Source organism: Vulpes vulpes, chromosome 2 (genome assembly GCF_048418805.1).
Source record: "Vulpes vulpes isolate BD-2025 chromosome 2, VulVul3, whole genome shotgun sequence".
NCBI classification, from domain to species: Eukaryota; Metazoa; Chordata; class Mammalia; order Carnivora; family Canidae; genus Vulpes; species Vulpes vulpes.
The window spans coordinates 13,244,400-13,268,614 of record NC_132781.1 but is presented as its reverse complement, the minus strand read 5'-3'; the positions used below and the strand labels follow the sequence as shown (position 1 = coordinate 13,268,614).

The following is a 24,215-nucleotide window of genomic DNA, read 5'->3' as shown; positions in this document are numbered from 1 at the left end:
ACTGCAGCATAGTGGACACCCAGTAGATATTTGTTATATGCCAGTGGGTTAGAGATGGGTGGATGGATGGATGAGTTGTTTTTATACCATTTTAGTAGTCTGTTGCATGAGGCCTATTAATATTTTTCTTTTGCAGTTAGTGGAGGAGATGCTCTTCTTTAAGATTTTTCTGGTTGTCTAAAATTTAACTTTATTTTTAAATTTCCTTCAGATAATTTCTTTTAAATAAATCTCCTTTAGAACTTTAGATAGAGGTCTATTTAGATACGAGTATAAAAACATTCTGAAGTGAAATACAGATAACATTTAAGTTTCTATTGTGGATGTGCAGTTCACTATTTTTATTAGCACAGATAATTACAATATGAATTGAGTATATTTTTGTAAGAATATTCTAGGAAAAAAGTAATTCCCAAATAGGAATGTTTTGAACTTGAAAAAAACTATAGTGCTTATGAACTCTTTGTGTGAACTGTTTGTGTGAACACAATGTGTTTATGAACACTTAAAAATAATGAGATATTTTATGATGGTGCATATGCTTTCTGTTTGAATCCTTTTTTGGTAGGGCATAGTCACAGTTGTATGTTAAATTCTAATTCAGTAGAGTGTTAATGATTACCAGATTTATTTGTTAATTTCTGGATATGGTAGTCTTAAATAATACTGTCAATTTTTTTTTATTATATTGGTAACATGTTAATATAAATAGGAAATATTATCTTCTTTTATAGGGTATATTTCAGAAATCGCTGGGTAAAGACTGTCCACCCAGTTGTGCATCAGTACTGTTTGATCTCAAGCGCACATTCCACCTTTCAGATGCCACAGAAAGAAGATATTCTTAAACACCGAGTGGTTGTTGTTACATTGAATACTTCCCAGTACCTCTGTCAGTTGGACCTTGAACCTGGTATGCTGACTCAAGACACAGATAGGGTGTCTCTGAATGCATAGGGCTTCTGCATTCGGTTTAGATCAGGGGTTGGCAAACTATAACCTGTGGGCCAATTCTGGCCTGTTGTCTGTTTTTGTAAATAAAGTTTTATTGGATGGAACATAGCCATGCCCATTTATTTACCTATTTATTATGTATGGGTGCCTTTGTGCCACAGCAGCTGAGTTGAGTAAATGCAACAGAGATTGTATGGCCAACACAACCTAAAATATATACTGTTTGGCCCTTTACCAAAAAAAAAAAGAAAAAGAAAAAAAAAGTCAGCCCCTAGTTTAGACATTTGAGTGACCACTATTCTATTTGTTACCTGATCTGAGGGTACTTACTCTTGGTCAGGTGAAAATTCAAATTTGGATAGTTTTGGTCTTTTTGTTTGTTTTACAATTTTCTCAGGTTTTTGTTTTAAAGTACTTATACAGTGTAGAGACAGCAATCATAATAGGTTTTTTAGACCTATTATTAAGATTATTTAAGTGTAGGAATTTGTAAAAATCAAGCTAATATCGTATGAAATACAGATATAAAGTGACAGGTAATTCTGATAAGAATAGCAGAACTTAACCACCAAAAAGTGGTACCACTTTAAGATATTTGCTTTGGAAGAGCATTTATTACTGCCATATTATAATAGTTGACATTGCTCAACACTTTTTTGCTCTCTCCTTTTGGAATTGCTTTCAGAGCCAGTGAAAGATTCTTTTGAACATTCAAGTCCCTGGAAGGTAGATACTGTTCTCTTCACCTTGAATTCTTGGCACCTGGCCCAGGGTATAGACACCTGGAGCCCCTTGATAAACCTCTGTTTATTTTGAATGAATGAATGGTGACCAAACTTTCTTTTTTGAGGGTAGATTTAATTTTAGAAAAGCTTCAAAATCTTTCTGAGACATGTCTGGTAAATAAGGTAGGTGATCCAACTGAGCAGTACCATTAGGGGTAAAAAAAAAAAAAAGAGAGAGAGAGAGAGAGAGAGATGTGCCTCTCATGTAATGAGGCTTATTTTCTTGTGCATGCAGTTCATAGCTGGCTGGTGAGGCCAGTTATAAAAGCAGAGTTTCAGAAATGTTTTGAACAGTGACTGCATCATTGGAGTGGGTTCTATTTCCTCCCAACTGACTTCTTTGAAGGAACAACACTTATTTGAAATGTAAATTTTGGTATGTTTATTTAACAATCAGTCTGATTACTTCATGGTTATACTCTACCTATTTGCCACTTAGGTAAAATGCCCAAACCTCCTAAACAGTAAAGTTTTGTGAGATCATAAAAGAATGGCTTTGAAGAGCAAAAAATATAGAATACATAGAAGTTGCCTGTGTACTTTGCTCTGGGTGGTGTTTTGAACTTGATTTCATTTAATTCCCGTATCAGTCCTGTGGAAGGAGGTTTATTTTGCAGATAAGAGAACCAAGTCTCAGGCTAAATCAGTTTGATTAATTCAAGTTACCTTTACAAGCTTAAGCAATAGCTTTAACAGTTTCATGATATATCCAATTCCTGATTCAAGCCTCGCTCTATTTAATTAAAATGTTATCTAATGAAAACACTAGTTTTCAAGTAATTAGCTTTGTAGAACAAAAAGAACAAAGTCTCTCCTTAACAGGGAGAAAAATGCAAAAGCCTCTATCATATTTAGGTCACTGTCAGGAAACAGACAACACTTATTGATATGTACAATATCAGTCACAGCCGTTTGTATGAATGGATGATGATGGTGGATATTACAGCCAGTCAGTAAGATTTAGAATGTTCCTAACCTAAAAACAAATTGGTTTAGAAAGTTGCATAAATAGATGGTTTGGAACTTGCTGATATTCATAGGAATAGGGATAGAAAAAGAGGTTTGGTTCTTGGGCCCTCCTCACAGGAGGCTAATTAATCCAGAGAGTTTTATAACTTTGTCATTCTGTTGAGAAACTATTTTGTTTCTTTGGTATGCTAGTAAAAAGAAGGACTCCTTCTTCCTGCCTCGGTGTTTTGGCAGTAAAGGAGAACTTTTTCCTTCTCTACATTGAGACTGTGAGATTTTTGCCTCTCTTCCCCTCTTAGGGGCAAAACGACTTTCTCCTCCCTTCTGTACACAGAATCCTGTGCCCCAGTGTGAGTGGCAGTAGCAATCAAGACATGGGATGCCTCCTACTACAGATGGTTGATATTTATCTGTCATTTTTTGTACACTGGTGTTTTGTTTTGTTTTAGCCAGGGTAGTATTTTAGAATGAATTTATACAAATACAAATACACACACACACACACACACCCCTGAATAATCAATTTAGTGATTCTGCTAATCAGTATCCCCTTTGTTTCAGTCAAGGTTGGATTATAACTTTCTCCCTTATATTAGATTTTAGGTGTGATTTTTTTTTTAATTTTAATGTTTAATAGGCATGGTAAAGCTAAAGTTACTTATAAACTACCACTGTTTTATTTTCAATATTTCACCACATGAATAGTGAATGGACTATCAGGGTTTAGTTGCCAGCCCTTCTTTTTGCCTGAAAAGTTGCTATCTTGTACTATCTATCTATCTATCTATCTATCTATCTATCTATCTATTTATTATCTTGTACTTTAAATCATTTTTATATATACTCAGTCAACTGTTCATTTTGGGGCCCTTAGCACCAGATGCCATTTCGTGTCTATTATTGGGAAAAATAGTTATTTCTTTTCATCTCTGTTCTTTAAATAATGATTTAAATTGACAGTTTTCTAAATTGAAGATTGGCATCACAAGTACTCACAATTCTGAAATTAGCACACTGAATGCTTTCCTTAAGAAAAGGAAAGAAGTACTTCTGCCTTTATTGCTGCTGTGAGATGCTTTACTGTGTTTATACTGTACTTTGTAGGGTTTTTTACACACATTCTATTAGATGAAGCTGCCCAGGCCATGGAGTGTGAAACAATTATGCCTCTAGCATTAGCAACTAAAAACACTCGGATTGTCTTGGCTGGTGACCACATGCAGGTATGTGCCCTCTGAGTCACCATATTGAAGGAACTACTAATTATATCTTGGTGTTTAATATTCTCTGTCCTAAAACCTCTATGAAATTGTGTCATGTATTACAGTTCAATATTTCTGCACAAATAGTGAAAAATATTACTTTCTCTGAAGGAAAATTACTATCCCACTATTTTTTCCCTTCTTTGAATAGAGTGGAATGAAGAATCTATCAGTATTATAATATTCATGTTTTCAATTTGAAGTTTAGCATTCTACAGCGTGAATATTTTTTACTTTTCTTTATTAAATAAATTTAAGTTATCCTTCCTATAGTTCCCCAGATTCTTATCCCTAACATATTTTCATGAAGAGTTGACTCTTTTCCATCATAGGAAACAAAGTATACTTAATTCAAAATAATAGTCCACATCTCAAAGAATGTGTCTGATTTTCTGTATTTTAGTACCTATGTAAAGAAAGAGAAATAGAGTTTTTCTATTAATCTTTGTTTTACAAAGTTGCAGTTTGAAGTTCTCTCTTTTGCTGTAATCAAGATTGAACCTATATAGTATTGTAACTGTGACATCTAGGAAAGAGTTGAATGTGGAGGAAGAAATTCTGCTTTTGTTTCTTTGCCAAAAGTGGTTTAATTTCGTTCTTTAGTGGTCAAAGGTACGATCAAGAATGGCTCCTTATACTTTATGAGATAAAAAGCATTATTTTACTGATTATTAAAAATAAATTTTTAAGTCATGGCTATTTATCCTTCCAGCTCACCCTTTTAAATATTTGATCAGTTTTAGTGAAATAACTGATTGACTCTCCTAGTAATGCAATGGATTGCATCCCTGAAGTTACTGAAGTAATAACTATTTATTAATGTGTTAGAGGAGCCCTTTGTTAGCCTATGTGTAGAAACTCTATGCTACTGTCAATATATTGAAACAAAAAGTTAGAAATTATAGCCTAGTTCTTTATAGTAGTAAAATTGTTCTGAGAAAGTATTTTTGATTCTGCTTATTCCAGCATTCAGCATGTTGAGATTTAGTACATAGAGGTTTCAGTGTAGTGGATTTTTTAATAAGTAAGTTTAAAAAGTGGTACTTGCATATTTAGTTAAATTTTCTCTGTATGTTTGTCTGTTACAGCTCAGTCCTTTTGTTTACAGCGAGTTTGCCAGGGAGAGAAACCTTCATGTTTCATTACTTGATCGACTCTATGAGCATTACCCTGCTGAGTTTCCATGTAGAATTCTCCTATGTGAGAACTACCGCTCCCATGAAGCTATCATCAAGTAGGTGTGAGGTGCTCCTTCTGTATCACACTTCCTGTGTCTGGGGGAGGGAACTCCAACGGCATTGTTATGAGGGATAGACTATTCCCTGCCCAGTTGTAGGGTGTCCCTGGCGTTGCAAATTATGTTAAATTTTATTGCTGTAAAAGAGTACCTCAAAAGTCAGCTGTAATTTTTCACAAAATAGGGCAATCCTGGAAACTAAAACTTTAGGTTCTATCAGTTATGATGTTTTTCTGTGACTAAATATGTAATGTATATGTAAAACTGCATGATGTAATAAACAGTTATATTGACAACACGTAGTAGTTTGCTTTTATGTCTGGCTGTGTTATATATAAGGAATCTGTTTTCGAAGGAAGGAAGGGAGGAATCAAAAAAGGAAGGAAAAAACCATGAAACTTACTCATAAAGTTTTTAAAGGTTTCTATTAACTGTGGTATGCGTCTATAAAAGTAAAAATATCATAAGTGACAGCTCAGTGAATAGTCCCAAACTGAAACTACCCATGCAACTGGCATCCAGATTAAGAAACAACATTAGCAGCACTCTGGAAAGCCCCTTTGTGCTCCTTTCCAGTCACTACCTCACCAAAAACCTACAGTTTTTTTAAAGTTTAGTATAATTTAATAATATTGATTATGTTAGAACCATTTTTAGATTTCTGTGTAAATGATAAGGTAGATATAAAAATAAATTTGGATTTAAGTATTGCTTCTATCAGTCTCAAAATGTGATTCTCTTTATTGTTGCTCGTAATTTGCTGCAATCAAGTACTTAGTATTTTCATCAGTAAAAAGTGTTCTTTTTGCAGTTGGAAGACTTGAATGGCTTTCAGTTGTGTGTGTTTCAGGGTCTATATATCTTTGTGTTTGCATGTGTAAGTAAATGACCCATATAAATAAAAATATGTGTTAACCAAGAAAATAGCTAGCAGTTTCCTCATAGAGCAAGATTCTTATCTGGTATTAAAGTATTGTCATTTCTTTCTTTTTTTTTTTTTTTTTTTTCCCTACATTCTGGCTTCATACCTGACCAGATTAACTCATTAGGCAGTGGTATACCAGGAGCGTACTCTGTTGTTATTGCTGTGGTTAATTTTGGGGAAAATCTTGCCCTCATAGGTGTTTAATGTTTGAATTAAAATTAATCATGGACATAAAGCAGCATTATTAGAATTGACTAATTTTTTTTTCTTATAGGTGAAGTTAATTTTAATGATGAATTGCTATCTATTTATTTATTTGGTCTTTTTTTTGTAGTTACACCTCTGAGCTCTTCTATGAGGGCAAACTGATGGCAAGTGGAAAACAACCAGCACACAAGGATTTCTACCCACTAACTTTCTTTACAGCACGAGGGGAAGATGTACAAGAAAAAAATAGCACAGCTTTTTATAACAATGCAGAGGTACTTAGTTCTTTTGCAGATTGTTGACATTTTCACACTTACATGGTCTGTTCTTGTTGAGTGTTTATTTACAGTTTGGGTTGATGTATTATTGTGTGTCACTTACATGAAAATAGCATGTAAAGTTTATTCTTTGTATAACATTGATTTGTTAAGAAGAATTTCCTTTTTTTTTTTTTTTTTTTGTTAAGAAGAATTTCCTATGGGAAACAAAAACTTTGATTTACATTTTGATTACATTTGATTTACATTTCTTAAGACAAAATATGAAATACATGACATTGTTTAAAAGAAAAGCCAATATGATTTTCATGTAATTATTATTGTTAGTCAACTAAAAGACCATGATTATATTTCATAGTACATATTCAAATGAGTTATCGTTTTAGATGATTAAGACTAAAATTCCAGAACCTTGTGCTCCAGAGAGATTACACAGGCCCAGATGACAGTGTTGCTAAGCCATTATGTGCTATAACTAGTATGGTTCTCTTCTAGTTTCTGACTTTTTAAGTTTAGAGAGAATGTGGGTTATATGGTCAGATCAGGCTGTACACTAAAACCTGGTGAAGTCTTTAAGGGCCAGCAGGCCAGAGACTCTAGGGTTAGGTTCTGGCTGTCACAAGGGAGTGGAGTTCTGGACTTCAGGAGGCCCCCAGATTAGGGAGCTGTGCTTGGTTGGTCATTATAGGATAGTTCTTGATCTGTGTTCTCCATTTCCCTTTCTTCACTTGAGTCCCATGCTTTACTCATTTTATTTACAAAGAAATGGGTCTTATTATGTAATAGTAATTCATCTTTCCTTTGAAAAATTGATGAGAGGTCTATAGTTAGAAGGCAGTGAAAGAAAATCAACTGCTTTTAACTGTTCAATATAAGCCTTCTGCAGCATGGAGCTGTGGAAAATGGGATCTGATGCCCACCAGCTGCCAAAACCACCTGGAATAACTTTCATTCCAGGGAACTAGGGGAAATGAGAGCTGCCCCTCAGCTGCTATAGAGCCTTTCTGAAGAGCTCAGGGGGATGGGTACAGTCCCTAGCTTAAATGCCCTGGTCTCTGCTTACTGAGTTTCTGTTGACTTTGTTGAATAAATGCTTCTCAGTTTCTGTTAAAGTCAGATCAATCTCCAGAGACTTTGATTGTCTGCTAATTTTGACCAGCTTAATAGATGTCTGTCTGGGAGAGAAGTTTTCCCAAGCTCCTCATATCACCATCACAAGTCTGTGTATTTTGACTACAGTTTTATGCATCCCCTCATAGAGAGGTGAAGTGGGGAAATGGTTCTGTATAACTTAGTGGTGGGAACTCTGTGTGTGTGTGTTTGGTTGGGGTGGCCAGTAGAGTTGTCTCCCCAACTTTCATCTACCCCCATATTTAACCAAATGGGTGAAGATAGGTTTTTCTTATTCCTTATTGCAGTAGACTCAGGTTCTCTTTTCTTGTTCCTTATAGTGACAGTGCCAGGTCTTCAGTCCAGTTTACTCAAATTATTGTAACAATATACCTACCTCCCTCATTCACTGAGTTTGTATCTAGCAAACTGTATCCTATCCAATTATTCTCAAGGTCTTGAAAGGAATAAAAATACTTACAAATTTATTAAGTATATTTAATGTTGTAAATTTAAGTAGGTATTATCAACAAATATTAAATAATGTTTTTAAAATGGCATTTAAAAAACTTTCTTCTCAGGGCACCTGGGTGGTTCAGTTGATTGAGCAACTGCCTCTTGGTTTTGGCTCAAGGATTGATCTCAGGGTTGTGAGGCCCAGCCCTGCATCAGGCTCCATGCATAGTCTGCTTGAAATTCTTTCCCCCTCCTTCCTCTTCCCCCTGCACTTCCCCCTGCCTGTGTGCGCGCGCGCTCTCTCTCTCTCTCAGATAAATAAATGAAATCTTAAAAAAAAAAGAAAGATAACTTTCTTCGCTATGCCCCCATAGTCTTTCCTGACCCTCTATTGAGCTTGCCATTTCCATATACTTATGGAATCTGTTTTCTGAATATACCGCAATCTCTTAGCAGACAAGGAACATGTTTTATTAATCATTGTGTCCCCCACTGTGCCAAGCATTGAAATTTTGATCAGTTCATTGTATTAAAATAGATTGAATAAATTGAGTTGGGTAAAATATGGTATTACTTTTTTGCAAGGTTAATGAAATGTCTTGTACTACTAGAAGGCAGTGAATTGTGAAAGTGTCTCCAATCCACATTTGTCTTAGTCCTAGCTGTGGTTTGGTGTTAGCTGTTGGCAGTTTTGCTTTGTTGTGTCAGTGGCAGAAGGCGACAATGCTAGATCTTGTACTGCTGAGACTTAATGGTGGCACTGAGTCTAGTAATCTTTTTAGTTGGCTGTTTATTTCACTGGCCTTATCTGGAGTGAACGGACTAAGAGGGGGAATGTGGGGATTTGCTTCCCTTATTTCCTAGATAGGGTTGCCTGTTTCATGGCCCTATCCCTGGCCTCTTCTCTACATAGGAAATTAAAACTGTCTGCATTTAAGAATGGAGGCTGGAGGGATCCCTGGGTGGCTCAGCGGTTTAGCGCCTGTCTTCAGCCCAGGGTGTGATCCTGGAGTCCCGGGATCGAGTCCCATGTCAGGCTCCCTCCATGGAGCCTGCTTCTCCCTCTGCCTGTGCCTCTGCCTCTCTCTCTCTGTGTCTCTCATGAATAAATAAATAAAATCTTAAAAAAAAAAAAGAATGGATGCTGGATGAAGGGTAAGGGCCAGTCGTCTGATATTCATCTTTTCACTGGGTGCATTTCACTTGGGTAGAATTTTACAGTTTAAAATGTACATAAAATTTTTCTCACTGTGTTCATATCCGCAAAGCATTACTCGTATTTAGAGGTAGTTTTTAAATGACATTTGCTAAAATGGCATCCTTTATACATCTGTTTCAGTTACCATTTCTTTTCTCCAAATACTTGCATATCTTTAATATGCATATGTATGTTTGTTTAAAGGTGTTCGAAGTGGTGGAACGAGTAGAAGAGTTGAGAAGGAAGTGGCCAGTAGCATGGGGGAAGTTGGATGATGGCAGTATTGGTGTGGTGACTCCATATGCTGATCAAGTGTTTAGGATACGTGCTGAACTTCGAAAAAAGAGATTATCTGATGTTAATGTAGAAAGGGTGCTAAATGTTCAAGGTAAGTATTAATTGAAATGAATTAAGTTATTTAGATGCTTACATCTTAAGTGTGTGCACATTTGATTTTTAATTCTCAAGATCTTTTTTCTGGACAAGCAATTGTGTATTCATTTCATACCAAGTTCTTTAATGTCAAATTTGGCAATCACAGATCAGGCTCATTTACATGTTTATTAAATTTTTATATTCAAATAAAAGAAGTAGGAACAAATGGAATTTTTCAGTGACCGTGATGGTGTGAATGCCACACACTACATCTGCGTGCATTAGTTATAAATCACACTAGTATACAACACCTACTGTCAGTATACTACATCTGAAGACCAGTTTGTTCATAAAGATTTTTAAAAACTTGTACCCATCAAGTATATTCTGTTTAAATGCATTTTTAAAGGCACAGATTGTTTTTTACCTATAGACTTTCCTAAGTGGATAGTTACCGGGAGCTCATTTAAATTGTCTTTATGTAATTAGTTGATTTGAGTTTGTGCTTTTATTTTTATTTTTTATAATTAAAAAAAAAATCTTGGTTATTGAGGGGGAGGTGGAGCAGAGGGAGAGGGAGAAGGACAAGCAGACTTCCTGCTAATTGTGGAGACCTATACAGGGCTTGATCCCAGGACCCTGAGCTCATGACCTGAACAGAAGTCAGATGCTTAACTGACTGAGCCACCCAGGTGCTCCGAGTTCATGTTTTTATTTTATTTTATTTTATTTTATTTTATTTTATTTTATTTTATTTTATTTTATTATTTTATTTTATTTTTTATTTTTTATTTATTTTTATGATAGTCATACACAGAGAGAGGCAGAGACATAGGCAGAGGGAGAAGCAGGCTCCATGCACCGGGAGCCCGATGTGGGACTCGATCCCGGGTCTCCAGGATTGCGCCCTGGGCCAAAGGCAGGTGCTAAACCGCTGCGCCACCCAGGGATCCCCTCGTGTTTTTTTTTTTTTCCCCTCGTGTTTTTAAATATATGAAGCAACACTATCATGTGAGTGGTGGAAAAGTTTAGTACAATTATATTTTTAGGTTTCATGGGAATATACATAGTAAGAATAATATAATTTCTAGATAATGGGGAGAAAATAGCTCCAATATACCATGTGTTGTCCAGATTCCACAGAATTTGGGCATTTGTTTCAATTTTTATTTAAATTTTAGTTAGTTAAATATAGTTTAATATTGGTTTCAGGAGTAAAAATGGGTGATTCATCATTTACATACAACACCCAGTGCTCATCACAGGTGCCCTCCTTAGTCCCCATCACCCATCTAGACCATCCCCCATCCACCTCCTGCCATCAACCCTCAGTTTTGTTCTCTGTCATTAAGATTCTCTTATGAGGGATCCCTGGGTGGCGCAGCGGTTTAGCGCCTGCCTTTGGCCCAGGGCGTGATCCTGGAGACCCGGGATCGAATCCCACGTCGGGCTCCCGGTGCATGGAGCCTGCTTCTCCCTCTGCCTGTGTCTCTGCCTCTCTCTCTCTCTCTCTCTCTCTGTGTGACTATCATAAATAAATTTAAAAAGAAATTTATAAAAAAAAAAGAGTCTCTTATGATTTGTTTCTCTCTCTTTCCTCTCTTCCCACATGTTCACCTGTTTTGTTTCTTAAATTCCACACTTGAGTGAAGTCATATGATATTTGTCTTTCTGTGATTGACTTAATTTCACTTAGCATAATATATTCTACTTTTATATCCATGTCATTCCAAATGACATGGAGGAATAATATTTCTTTCTCTCTCTCTCTCTCCATCCATGTATATGTACACCACATCTTCTTTATCCACTCCTCAGTTTGATGGGCATTTGGGCTCTCTTCATAGTTTGACTGTTGTTGATAATGTTGCTATAAACATCGGGATGCATGTACCCCCTTCAAATCTGTATTTTTGTATTTCTTTGGGTAAATACCTAGTAGTGCAATTGCTAGATCATTGGGTAGTTTTTTTTTTTTTTTTTTTTTTTTTTTTAAGGAGTCTCCATTCTGTTCTCCAGAGTGGCTGCATCAGTTTGTATTCCTACCAGCAGTTCAAGAGGGTTCCCTTTTCTCTTCATCCTTGCCAATACCTGTTGTTTCTTGTGTTGTTAATTTTAGCCATTCTGACAGATGCGAGGAAGTATCTCATCATGGTTTTGATTTTTTTTTTAAGATTTTTTAAGATATTTATTCATGAGAGACACAGAGAGAGAGAGGCAGAGACAAAGACAGAGGGAGAAGCAGGCTCCTTGCAGGGAGCCCAATGTGGGGCTTGATCCTGGGACTCCGGGATAACACCCTGAACCAAAGGCAGACGCTCAACTGCTGAGCCACCTAGGTGTCCCTAGTTTTGATTCTCTTTTTCTTGCTGTTTCTTTCTTTCTTTCTTTTTTTTTTTTTAAATTATTTTAGAGAGAGAATGTGTATGTGCAAGTGGGGAAGAGGGACAGAGTGGGAAGGAGAGGGAAAAGGAGAGAGTCTCAAGCAGACTCCATGCTGAGCACAGAGCCCAATGTGGGGCTTGATCCCATGACCCTGGGATCATGACCTTAGCTAAAACCAAGGGTAGGACACTTAACTGGCTGAGTGACCCAGATGCCCCATCATCATGGTTTTTGTTTGTATTTCCCCAATGAGTGATGTTGAGCATCTTTTCATGAGTCTTCTTTAGAAAAGCATCTATTAATGTCTTCTGCCCATTTCTTAACAGGATTTTTTGTTTTTTGGGTGTCGAGTTTGATAAGTTCTTTATAGATTTTGGATATTAACCTTGTATCCAGTATGTCATTTTCAAATATCTTTTCCCATTCTATAGGTTGCCTATTAATTTTTGTTGTTTTCCTCTGCTGTGCAGAAGCTGTTTATTTTGATTAAGCTCCATTGGTGATTTTTGCTTTTTGTTTCCCTTTCCTTGGTGACATGTCTAGTAAGAAGTTGCTACAGCCAAGATGAAAGAGGTTGCAGCCTATGTTCTCCTCTAGAATTTTGATGACTTCTTGTCTGACATTTAGGTCTTTCACCCATTTTGAATTTATTTTTGCATCTGGTGGAAGAAAGTAGTCTAGTTTTACTCTTCTACATGTTGCTGTCCAGTTTTCCCAACACCATTTGTTGAAGAGACTCTTTTTTCCATTGGATGTTCTTTCCTGCTTTGTCAAAGATTAGTTGACCATAAAGTTTTGGGTCCATTTCTGCCTTTTCTATTCCGTTCTGTTGATCTGTGTCTGTTTTTGTGCCGGCACCATACTGTCTTGATGACTACCACTTTGTAATATAGCTTGAAATCTGGAATTGTGATGCCTCCAGTTTTTTCTTTTTCAGAATTGCTTTGGCTATTTGAGGTCTTTCGTGGTTCCGTATAGATTTTAGGGTTGTTTGTTCTAGCTCTATGAAAAATGTCGGTAGTATTTTGATAGGGATTGCATGAAATGTGTAGATTCTTTTGGGTAGTATAGACATCTTAACAGTGTTTGTTCTTCTAGTCCATGAGCATGGAATTTTTTTCCATTTCTTTGTGTTCTCTTCAGTTTCTTTCATAAGTGCTCTGTAGTTTTCAGAGTACAGATCTTTTACCTCTTTAGTTAGGTTTATTCCCAGATATCTTATGGTTTTTGTTGCAATTGCAAATGGTGTCAATTTTTATTTCTTTTTCTGCTGCTTCATTTTGGTGTATAGAAATGCAACAGATTTCTGCACTTTGATTTTAATTTTATATCCTGTGATGTTGCTGAATTCATGTATTCTAGCAATTTTTTGGTGGAATCTTTTGAGTTTCCTACATAGAATATCATGTTGTCTGCAAATAGTGAAAGTTTGGGCTCATTCTTGCCGATTTGGATGCCTTTTATTTCTTTTTCTAGTCAGGTTACTGAGGCCAAGACTTCCAGTACTATGTTAAATAGTAGTGGTGAGAGTGGATATTTGGGCTTGCAGTTAGAAGGAATATTACCAGTAATGTAGGAAGCACCCAAAGGAGACGTAGGATAGGTAATTGTCTAAAAACTGCCACATGGAAGTAAGAAATGATTGAAAGAACCTGGGTTGTTTGGCCTAGGGAGAGAAGATGAAAGATTGATACTAAAACTGTATTCAGAAATTTGTAGATTTGTCATAGAATGAGTGAATAGATGTGTTACTATAATAAAGAGCATTAAAAAAATGTGCAAACTAGAATCTCAGCCTTCCCTATGGAATCAGTTGTGTCTACCTTTGTTAGTGAAAGGCTAGATGACTGCTTCAAAGAAGGGTCCTTGTATTGAGCAGGACCTTAGACGAGACAATCACTAAGGCTGGTTCCAGCAATAATATTTTAAAAATTTTAATAAAATTATTTTTAGCATTTTTATGTGTTCATTCTGAAAGTGTCTCTCCAGTTCAAAAATCTATAAAATGCCACAGGTCATTGGCATTAAGTACTTTCACATTGTGCAACCATCACCATTGTCCATTTCCAGAAACTCTGTACCCATTAAATTATAAGTCCTTGTTCCACTTCCCTCTTCCCTGCAGCTCCTAGCAACCACCATTCTACTTTCTGCCTATGGATTTGACTACTCTAGGGACTTTATGAAGTGTGGTCCTATGGTATCTGTCCTTTTGTGACTTCCTTATTTTGCCTAATGTTATCAGGGTTCATTCACGTTGTAGCGTGTGTCAGAATGCCCTTCCTTTTTAAGGCTGAGTGATATTCCATGGTATGTATATTACCACATTTTATTTACATTCATCTATTGATGGACACTTGGGTTACTTCTACCTTTTGCCTCTGCGACTAATGCTGTTATAAACATGAGTATATTAGTATCTGTTTGAGATCCTTCTTTCAGTTCTTTTGGGTAGATGGTCGGAAGTGGAATTGCTGGATGCTGTGGTAATTCTGTGTATTAGTTTTATGTGTGATTGTTTTAGGAGCTGCCATACTACTTTTCCATAGTGTTTAACATACCATTTTATATTTCCACCTGCAGGACACAAGAGTTTCAGTTTCTCCACATCCTCACTGACACCCATTACTTAGCAATAACATTTAAAAACTGAAATGCTTTTATTATGTGAGTGGTTCAAAATAACAATCTTAAGTCTTTTATTTGTTTTTTTTTTAATAGGAAAACAATTCAGAGTTCTATTTCTTAGTACAGTACGTACAAGGCATACTTGTAAACATAAACAGACACCAATTAAGAAGAAAGAGCAACTGCTGGAAGATTCTACAGAGGATTTAGATTATGGTTTTTTATCGAACTATAAACTTCTAAACACTGCCATCACAAGAGCACAATCCCTGGTTGCTGTGGTGGGTGATCCCATTGCTCTGTGCTCTATTGGAAGATGCAGGTAATTGTGTGTTACTGATTAAGACATTAAAGGGGGAAAATGTAGAATGATTTGCATCCTTATGTATATACTTATTTTGTATGACCTGTTGGCTAATTAAAATCGGGTTCAGTTTTACCTGATATCCAGTAGGAATACAAAAATATATTGCTCTGGATCTATTCATTATATTCATAATTATGTATTCATTCATTTAGCCATGACTTAACAGATATTTCCTGAGTGTCCACTATGTTCTAAACACTTTTCTAGCCACTAAATACATAAGTGAACAAAAATGAATAAAATCTCTGCCTTTGTGGGTTTTATATTTATAGAGGAAGATTGAGAATAAATAAAATAAGAATACCCTATAGTTTTATACATGGTAAGTTCAGTGAAAGAGAAATAGAACATTAAGGGGAATTAGGAGTGATGGGGGTGTGGTAGGCTGTTTTGTGATTTATGTAGCATAGTCAGAGCATCCCTCACTGAGAAGCTGACTTTGAAGTGAGGGTAGTGAGCTATGCTGATATCTGGGGGGAAAGTGCTCCAGAAAGAGGGAACCACATGTGCAAGGGTCCTCAGCTGGTTTTGTGTACATGTGTGTTTTTGATGGAAACTGAATTTTACATTGATAATCTTTCATTTTTTTCCCCCTTTCATTATTGTTTTAGCTTGTTTTTGATGAATTTCCTTCTCTACTTATTTTCTTTCAGGGCTTCTCAGTGTAAGTGATTCTTCATGTTTGGTTAATCCAGAAGATCTTAAAATTAAGGAGGTTAGGAGTAGTTATACTTATCTTTGGATTGTGTTGCTAGTAGATTATAGACATAAGGAGCTATTTCTACTAAAATGTTGATAAAATATCAAAATAAGAAATTACACACTTACGAGTTATACCTCTTAATCGGAGTTTTAATTGTTAAATTTTAGCTATTAGCCAGTAATATAAGATTTGTTCTTTGTAATGTTGAAAATTATGTTATCATTAGCAAAAAAAAAAAACAAACAATTGAACAGAAATTTATAATCTATACTCTTTTACGAAAAAGAAATACACTAGGGATTACTTAAAGTTGTGGAAATATTCTAGGACCTGTCAAAGTGAATTCAGATAGTCATAAGTGATGTAGAGAGTCCTGAATATGCCTTGAATAATTATTTCTTTTTGATATGTTAGAATTAAAGTAGACAGAGCTGTTAGGAAGTAGCCTTTTTATTTTATTTTATTTTTTTTTTATTTTTATTTTTTTTAAAGATTTTTTTTTTTTTTTTAATTTTTTTATTTATTTATGATAGTCACAGAGAGAGAGAGAGGCAGAGACACAGGCGGAGGGAGAAGCAGGCTCCATGCACCGGGAGCCTGATATGGGATTCCATCCTGGGTCTCCAGGATCGCGCCCTGGGCCAAAGGCAGGCGCCAAACTGCTGCGCTACGCAGGGATCCCGGAAGTAGCCTTTTTAAACCAAATTTTTTATTGCAATATAGATAGGGCAGTATTTTATTGTCTGTTTTCCTGTTTCAGCAGAAATAAAAATTCTATGGGAAGGGAGACAACTGGGATGTTTAATAATAATAATCTGCATGTATTAGAATTTAAGACTGCAAAAGAAGTTAATATACTTTATAAGGGGAAAACCATTAACAAAAGAATCAAATATTTTTAATTTATGGTTATGTTATAAAAAAATCTTTTTATTTAAAAGAAAAAAACCCTACAAAACTTGAATGCACCATGACTTATTTATGCATAGCTGAACAGTCCTATTGTAAAATATCATTTTTAAAAAAGGATTTTATTAATTATTTGTGGGGGGGGGACAGAGGGAGAAACAGACACCACTGAATGGGAGCCTGATGCGGGGCTCAATCCCAGGACCCTGAGATCATGACCTGAGCTGAAGGCAGATGCTTAACTGACTGAGCCACCCAGGTGCCCAAGATGTGTATAATTTTATACTTACAAGGGAGATTTCTGTTCATCTTTAGCCACTAATGACAAAAAGTTGAGAAAGGGAATATATTAATTCCATGTTCCAAATGAGTAAAACTAGATCTAATAATTTGGCTTCTCTCCTGAGAATTTTACTTTAGTTACTTTATAATTCATTGAAAGCTTATTTGGTTAGACTATTGCTGTGATATTTTACCATTTTTGTTCATATTTGTCATTTGAAAAATACATACAGTTTGATTAGAATTTAATAGATTAAAACACATATAAAATAGAACAACATATTAAAACTAGGGGAAAAAAAACAAATTAGAAACTGTGAAGGAATAAACAGATTGTGTAACAGTAGCCTTGAGCCAAACTTGTTTTGGACTCTTTTTTTTGTAAGTGACTCCAAACATTTATCAATATGAATATTTTTTTTTAAACCATTATCCCTTTCTGTATAGTTGTATTATGCTATGAATTCCAAGAGATCAGCGTTTTTCACCGCTTCTCTGACATAAATTGCTATTTTCTTAGAGCAAATAGGTGAATAATTCTTTCTGAGGCCATGCTGTCAGAATTATCTGGGGCTAATTTTTAACTCGAAGCCAGGTCTACTGGTTACTTATTTCTTGCTACTAAGCTGGAGTGTATTAAGGGCTGCAAGTTAATTTATAAGCTAGGCAAAATATTTTCAGAGAGGTTAAATATATTGTGTACGGAGAAAAAAAATGTAACTTAATAGCTAATTTGGATTACTGATTATCTGTGTTATTTGGACAGTTTAATAATGGCTGTGAGAGCTAATAGTTGAAGTGTATGGATATTTGTACTATAATCTTTCTAATTTTATTAGAAATTAATTTAATCTCATAATACAAGTAAACTTGGGAGGTCATATATGATTCTTAGGTACTATAATAACAGAGGAATGAATTCTTTGTAGTTTGAGTTAATCATCCCCCCACCATGTCCTATTCAATATTTATGAAAAACTAATATGATATTTCTAAATATTAATTAAAATTTCAAGGAATAATTACTGTGTATAGTATACCAGTTTAGAAGGCAACTATTATATAATCTTCTTTGTTGTATTTTTAAACAGAATTTATCTATTAACCTGATGTGAATATACTGAACTTCCCTCTCTCCAGCTTACCAAGCCAACAAATATTAATATAGTAGCTGATGTTTACTGACAGTTTTCTCTTGCCAGGTGCTTGGTTAAGTGCTTTGCACACTTAGCCTTATTCAGTCATCCCAACAACCCTGCAATGTGGGAATTTTATTTGCATTTTAAATGGGCTGCCTGATTCAAAGAGTTTAAATTACTGCCCAAGGTCATATACCTATTGAATGGTTCACTGAAACAGATGTCACATTGACTTTAAAACCTAAGCTCTTCTCTCTGGGTTACTCTGCCTTTCCCAGGAAGTGATGAATGTGTTTGTATAAATCTACACTGAATGGGGAGAGCCAGAGAGGAGTCATAACATTTCTCTAAATCAGTGTTTGGAGGAGGTCTTTCTGTGAACTGAATTTCTTAATTAATAGATGCCATTTGCTCAGTGAGATGTAATCATATTTCATATATATGTAGTGATATATATATAAATGCACGAATAGATACTCACTCTCTAACTTAAACATACCAAGTGTTCTTTCATTGTTTTATCAATGATCCTAGAAGCCAGGTTAGCATAAAAACAAAACCAAACTTTGTTCATGCAGTGATTAAAAGTAAGGTTATGTTCTTTGAAATGTTTGTAATTATAGTATGTAGAAACACACTTGGGTTTTCTAGCCCAAGTTATTATTATCAATAATATATGAAAAATTTAGGGAGGGGCCTGAGAATTGGTCTAGCCTATAAATAATCATAGAAATGAAGGATTATCTTCATTCTCAAGTAATCTTTCAGTTATGTGTTCAGAAATGCCTCATAATGCCATAGATAGTATTTTATTAAAGTATTGAGGAGTTCAAGGGCTGCGTGTGTGAATAATCTCTGAAAGAGCCATTATGAAGAGAGAAAAGGAGGATTTTTAAGAATTTTTGAAGGGAAAAATATATTTCTCTGAAAGTTTAAAAGTGAGAAAATAATATGAATACTATTGGTGCCTTATTTTACACATGAGGAAATTGAGCTACAAAGAGATTAAGTTACTGAATTGCTTGAAGTTACACAGCTCCTGAATGTCAGAGCCCCCACGAAAACCCCAGAGTGTGTAGTTCTGAATCCACATACTTGACCACCTCACCATACCAGTGGGCCAGTCAGAGGATAAGTGAGATTTAAAATGGAGCTTTCAGAACTAGTTTAACTTATTGTGTTTATTGTTCTGAAATGGTGTCCTTTCAGCTGTAAGTCTGCTGCTTTGAAATTCTTGGGATCTTGTAGACAAAGACTGTCACTGAGCCACTGGCTTCTCCTGAACTGGGGGTTGTTTGAAGGTTCTTCTGAACCCTGTGTTAGTTCAGCTCTTGCTCAGTGCAGTTGAGGTCAGTGAGGGTGGCATAGGAATAGAGCTTCGAGTCGAAAAAGCAGCTTGAACATAGAACAAGTTCTAGCATCTTGGCCACATAAGCTGGAAATGAAAATATGCTATAAAAATCGGTATTAGAAGCTGAGAATAAAAGCCAGTCCATTCTCTCTGTGTTTTGGTGTGTCTTGAATTTCAACCCAAATATGAAATGCCATTTTATGAAATTAATACTTTATCAGACCAAAGAAACTTCATTTAAATGTAGCACTTAGAATCATGTTGGTAAATATTCACATTGAATATTCAGTTGAATATTGTGGCTTTTTAAATCAAAAGGGTGGGAAAGTTTATGAATTTCAGCTCTTGAGTGCTATATTAAAGATAATTCTTCTTTAACTATCAGACTGTGATTTAAAAAGCCTTGATTCCTTCAGAAGGGTTATTTTTTCTTTAAAAGGATTTTATTTATTTGAGAGGGTGTGTGTGGGGCAGGGGGGTGGGGGGAGGGGGGCAGCAGGAAGAGGCAGATGGGGAGGGAGAGGGACAAGCAGTCTCTGCGCTGAGTGTGGAGATTGTCATGGGGCTCCATCTCATGACCCTGAGATCATGACCTGAGCCAAAACCAAGAATTAGGTGAAACCCAAGAGTCTGACGCTTAACCAACTGAACCATCCAGGCACCCCCAGAAGGGTTCTTAATAAAAGTAAAGGGTAGCTTTTAGTGGACATTTCTTTTTTTTTTTTTTTTTTTTGGTGGACATTTCTTAGCAATGCATACTTCCTGTAGCTGAAAGACTGTCTTGTTAGCTGTTGTATCTTATTGTGAGAAATACATATTTAATATTTTATAATACTTTCACTCTTCCTGTTGTTCACATATAAGCCTGAATTTTTTTTGGACATATTTCTTAAACTTTAAAAAAGTAGGAAAGGCATATGTAAGAGAAACAGTTCAAAATTAAACCCTGCAAAGTTTTATGAATATATTAATAACCCAATTCCCATTCATATACTAACTTCTATAATATAAACCTTTTCATTTATGCTTCTTGAAGCTATCTTGATTACTTCTTGTCTACCTTGACACAAGGATACCAATGTGGGAAGAAATCATATCATACATTTTTTTATAGCATAATAAAACATTATTTGAATCTCATATTAAAGATAGGCCTATATATTTATAATAGTCATTTAAATTAAAAAATGTATGTTCTTTTGTAATATATATTTAATATTTTTAATATTTGGAGATCAGTTTTTATTTTTTTATTTTTTATTTTTATTTTTTTTGGAGATCAGTTTTTAAAACTGAAGGAAAATAGCAGCAACTGCAACAAAGTTTTGAATGTATTTTTCTCCTTTAGTATTTATTAATGTGATTAGGAAATGCATAATCAACATTAAAATTGGCATTCCAATTTCCTGTATTTTTCATAATTAATTTAACTCTCTTAACTTAGTTAATAAGTTGTGCTTATGACAGGCATCTGTTAAGTAAGAGAAAAAGATAAGAATAGCTAGTTATTTCTTAAGAATCTTCTATGAGGAGGATGCATGGGTGACTCAGTTGATTTAAGAGTTTGCATTCAGCTCAAAGGCCATGATCCCAGGGTCCTGGGATTGAGCCTCACTTTGGGTTCCCTGCTCTGCAGGGAACCTGCTTCTCCCTCTCCCTCTGCCTGCCCTTCCCCCTGCTTGTGCTCTCTCTTTCTCTCTGTCAAAAAAATAAAATCTTAAAAAAAAAAAAGCATCTTCCATGAGGATTATCTACTTTGTGGCTGAGATTTATGTCCTGAGTTGGCTTTTCTTAGTCATCCAGCCCCAGACTGATTTGGCCCTATAATTCAAATTAGTCTGATTTATGTGTGTGTGTGTGTGTGTGTGTGTGTGTATTTTATATATATATACATATATATTTGTCTAGAAATAAAAATCATCTGTAAAATAAGCTAGCATCAGTTTTGAAATCTTTACTTACTATGTGGTTAACAAAACTATAATTCTAGATTAGTGTGGATAATTGAGCATTGACCACATTACTTGTATTGATTAGCCAAAATTAATTGAGAACATAATTTGTATTTTCCACAATATTAGACATAACTGTAGTTTCAGAATCAAACTATGGAGTCTTGTGATCCGCTGGAAAGATTATACCTGAATCATATATAAATGTTTCATCTGAGCATTTGGGGTGGGAAGAGTGAATTTGAAATTATCTATAGTTGCTTATGTTCATTTCTGTGATCTTATCCACTGAAATTGTAAACTGATCTTCTAAATCTTTTCTGTAGGAAATTTTGGGAGCGATTTATTGCCCTGTGTCATGACAATAATAGCCTACACGGAATCACTTTTGAACAGATCAAAGCTCAGCTAGAGGCTTTAGAACTCAAGAAGACATATGTGTTGAATCCACTGGCACCTGAATTTATTCCCCGGGCTCTAAGACTGCAGCATTCAGGAAATACCAACAAACTTCAGCAGTCACCCCCCAAGGTAAAGCCTGCTGATGGAATCGAAGAGGGTAGAGGGAGAGAACAGCACAGAAGGGTCCATGGTTCATTGGGCTGCAAGTTACTTTAAATATTGGAAATGAAGGTTACATTTGGCGGCAAGCAGTTTCAGCAAGGAGCTTGTCTAGTTTGCACATGTAAGTGAGAATACAGTGTGGTGTGTAGCTATGCTCAATGTCATAATCATCCTCAAAAAGTTTTCAAGTACCTGATTGCTTCTGGTGTCCTTTGTATGATACCTCCCAGTCCCCTCTACTGGTAGGCTTTGTTTTAGCAAGATGTGGATAAAACAAAGCAGTTGAAAAGACTATCCCACTTATTAAAAGCATGCCCTTAGAGTATATTATTATAAGGAATAATATACAATAGTGTTTGTAGAAAGCAGTTCCAATCATGTGTTGATGAACAGTTCATTTCAAGTGGTATTTGACACAGTGAGAAAATTTGGTTGACTTCTTGAAGATTACTTTAATTGAGTTGACCTATATTTGTTGTATAAGAAGTAGTCTAATCAGAAGGCGTGGAGGTGGGTCAGTCAGGGCCATGTCTGCTTTTGAACCATAGTTATTTTGGGCAGAGACAGCTGGTTTATTTGCTACAGTGCCTGAAAAAAATATGCTTGCACTTACCATCTAGAAAAGAGAGTTATGAGAATGGCATGTTTAGTATTTGTTCTGCTTGTTTTGGTCTATTTATAGTCATCAGCATGGTATTAAATTTATTGACATGAATGAAGTAAAAGAATATGTCAGTTTGGGGCTTCATTTTAAAAATGTAAAACCTAATGTGTAAACAATAATTAATGGCTTAATATCTTGAAAATCTTTCAGCTAAATAGGTATTAAGCTGAGAAGAGAATTACTTCTGTGTTAATATACTATTGTGTATTATTAGTTTAATAAAAGTGGATCAAATGTGTAGAAATGCTTTAAATTGATAATCAACTTATTTATTAAATAGTTAAGTTTCTTCTATGTGCTAGTTGCTATGGGTAGGTGCTAGAGAAACATAGGCAAGCAAATTAGCGAGCGCGCACACACACACACACACACACACACACACACACACACACACACACCTGCCCCGCTTTTGCCACAAGTGTTGAAGGTGATGGTCAGAGGAAGTAGGTAGATTCAAGGCAGTTTCCACCACAGAAATCTTGTTTAGGAGTCCACAGAGTAGATGGGAGGATAGTTGCTAGCCTGAGGAGATATTTCAGAAACTAGAATATGAGCTCCATTAGGGCAGAGATGTTTGTCTGTATTGTTTACTGCTCTAGTCTCTGTGCCTAGAACAACATCTGGCTGATTGTAGGTGCTTAAAAGTATTTTTTAGATGAATGAATGAAGCTTCAGAAAGAGCTTATACAACAGGCTAGAGGTGTGAGAGAATAGGCTCTACAAGGACCAGCAAGAAGTTTAGGGTGTGTGGGGAGTAGGGAACCCAGGTAGAAATATTTATGTTTTACTGTTTTTTAAATTAAAAATTGCTTTTTTAGTTAAAATGTTGTAAAATCATTATACCCTTTGCATATTCCTAACTACAATAGAGTAAACTCTTTTTACTGACCTGAGAATGTAAGCATCAATTTATGTACTATAGGTGCAGCTAGATTCAAGCCCTGATACCAAATGTGGACTGACCCTAACCAAGATCCTGCAGTTTGCTTTTTGTTTTCATTTTAAAGGTGAAGTAATATATGTTCAATCCACTTGCTTTTCTAAAACCATAGAAAGTTCTCCCTAAAGACAAAAATCCTGTTCTATATACTTTTTATGGTCCCTACTGCCTTGCCCCACTGTTTGCATGTAGTGGGTTGCTCAATAAGTATCTGATAGTGAATAATGGTTATGATACATCCAGTAGAGTGTAGTGTGGCATTTCTCTCTCTCCCTCCCACTCTCCTCTTCTCTCTCTGTCATTGGTGGCTTTTCTTTTTTAATGAGAGGATTGTGTAATTAAAGGCCAAAACAGCCATTGCCCCAGGTTTTTTTTTTTTTTTTGCCCCAGTTTTGTTTTTTTACTTTTTAGAAAATATTCTTCACTGGTGCGACAGATATTGTCTGTTGTTTCTATGTCACTAATACAGTGGTTCATCAAATTATACACCTGGCTATTTAAAGTTATTGATTATTTATAGCAAGTATGAGAATAATCAATAATTTTAAATAACTGATGTATAATGAGCAAGAGGT

The 24,215-nt window shown here is 35.5% G+C and overlaps 1 protein-coding gene across 4 annotated transcripts in view; it reads left to right on the top strand.

Moving 5' to 3' along the window:
- The window catches only part of HELZ (helicase with zinc finger), a 159,013-nt gene that overhangs the window by 94,092 nt on the left and 40,706 nt on the right, over nucleotides 1-24,215 (top strand). For all 4 annotated transcript variants that reach the window (XM_072746776.1, XM_072746774.1, XM_072746777.1 and 1 more), the window contains 7 exons: nucleotides 735-913; nucleotides 3,813-3,931; nucleotides 5,059-5,204; nucleotides 6,467-6,614; nucleotides 9,586-9,769; nucleotides 14,863-15,091; nucleotides 21,799-22,003. In XM_072746776.1, the coding sequence (XP_072602877.1) occupies nucleotides 735-913; nucleotides 3,813-3,931; nucleotides 5,059-5,204; nucleotides 6,467-6,614; nucleotides 9,586-9,769; nucleotides 14,863-15,091; nucleotides 21,799-22,003 (1,210 nt within the window). The remainder of the gene's footprint in view (nucleotides 1-734; nucleotides 914-3,812; nucleotides 3,932-5,058; nucleotides 5,205-6,466; nucleotides 6,615-9,585; nucleotides 9,770-14,862; nucleotides 15,092-21,798; nucleotides 22,004-24,215) is intronic.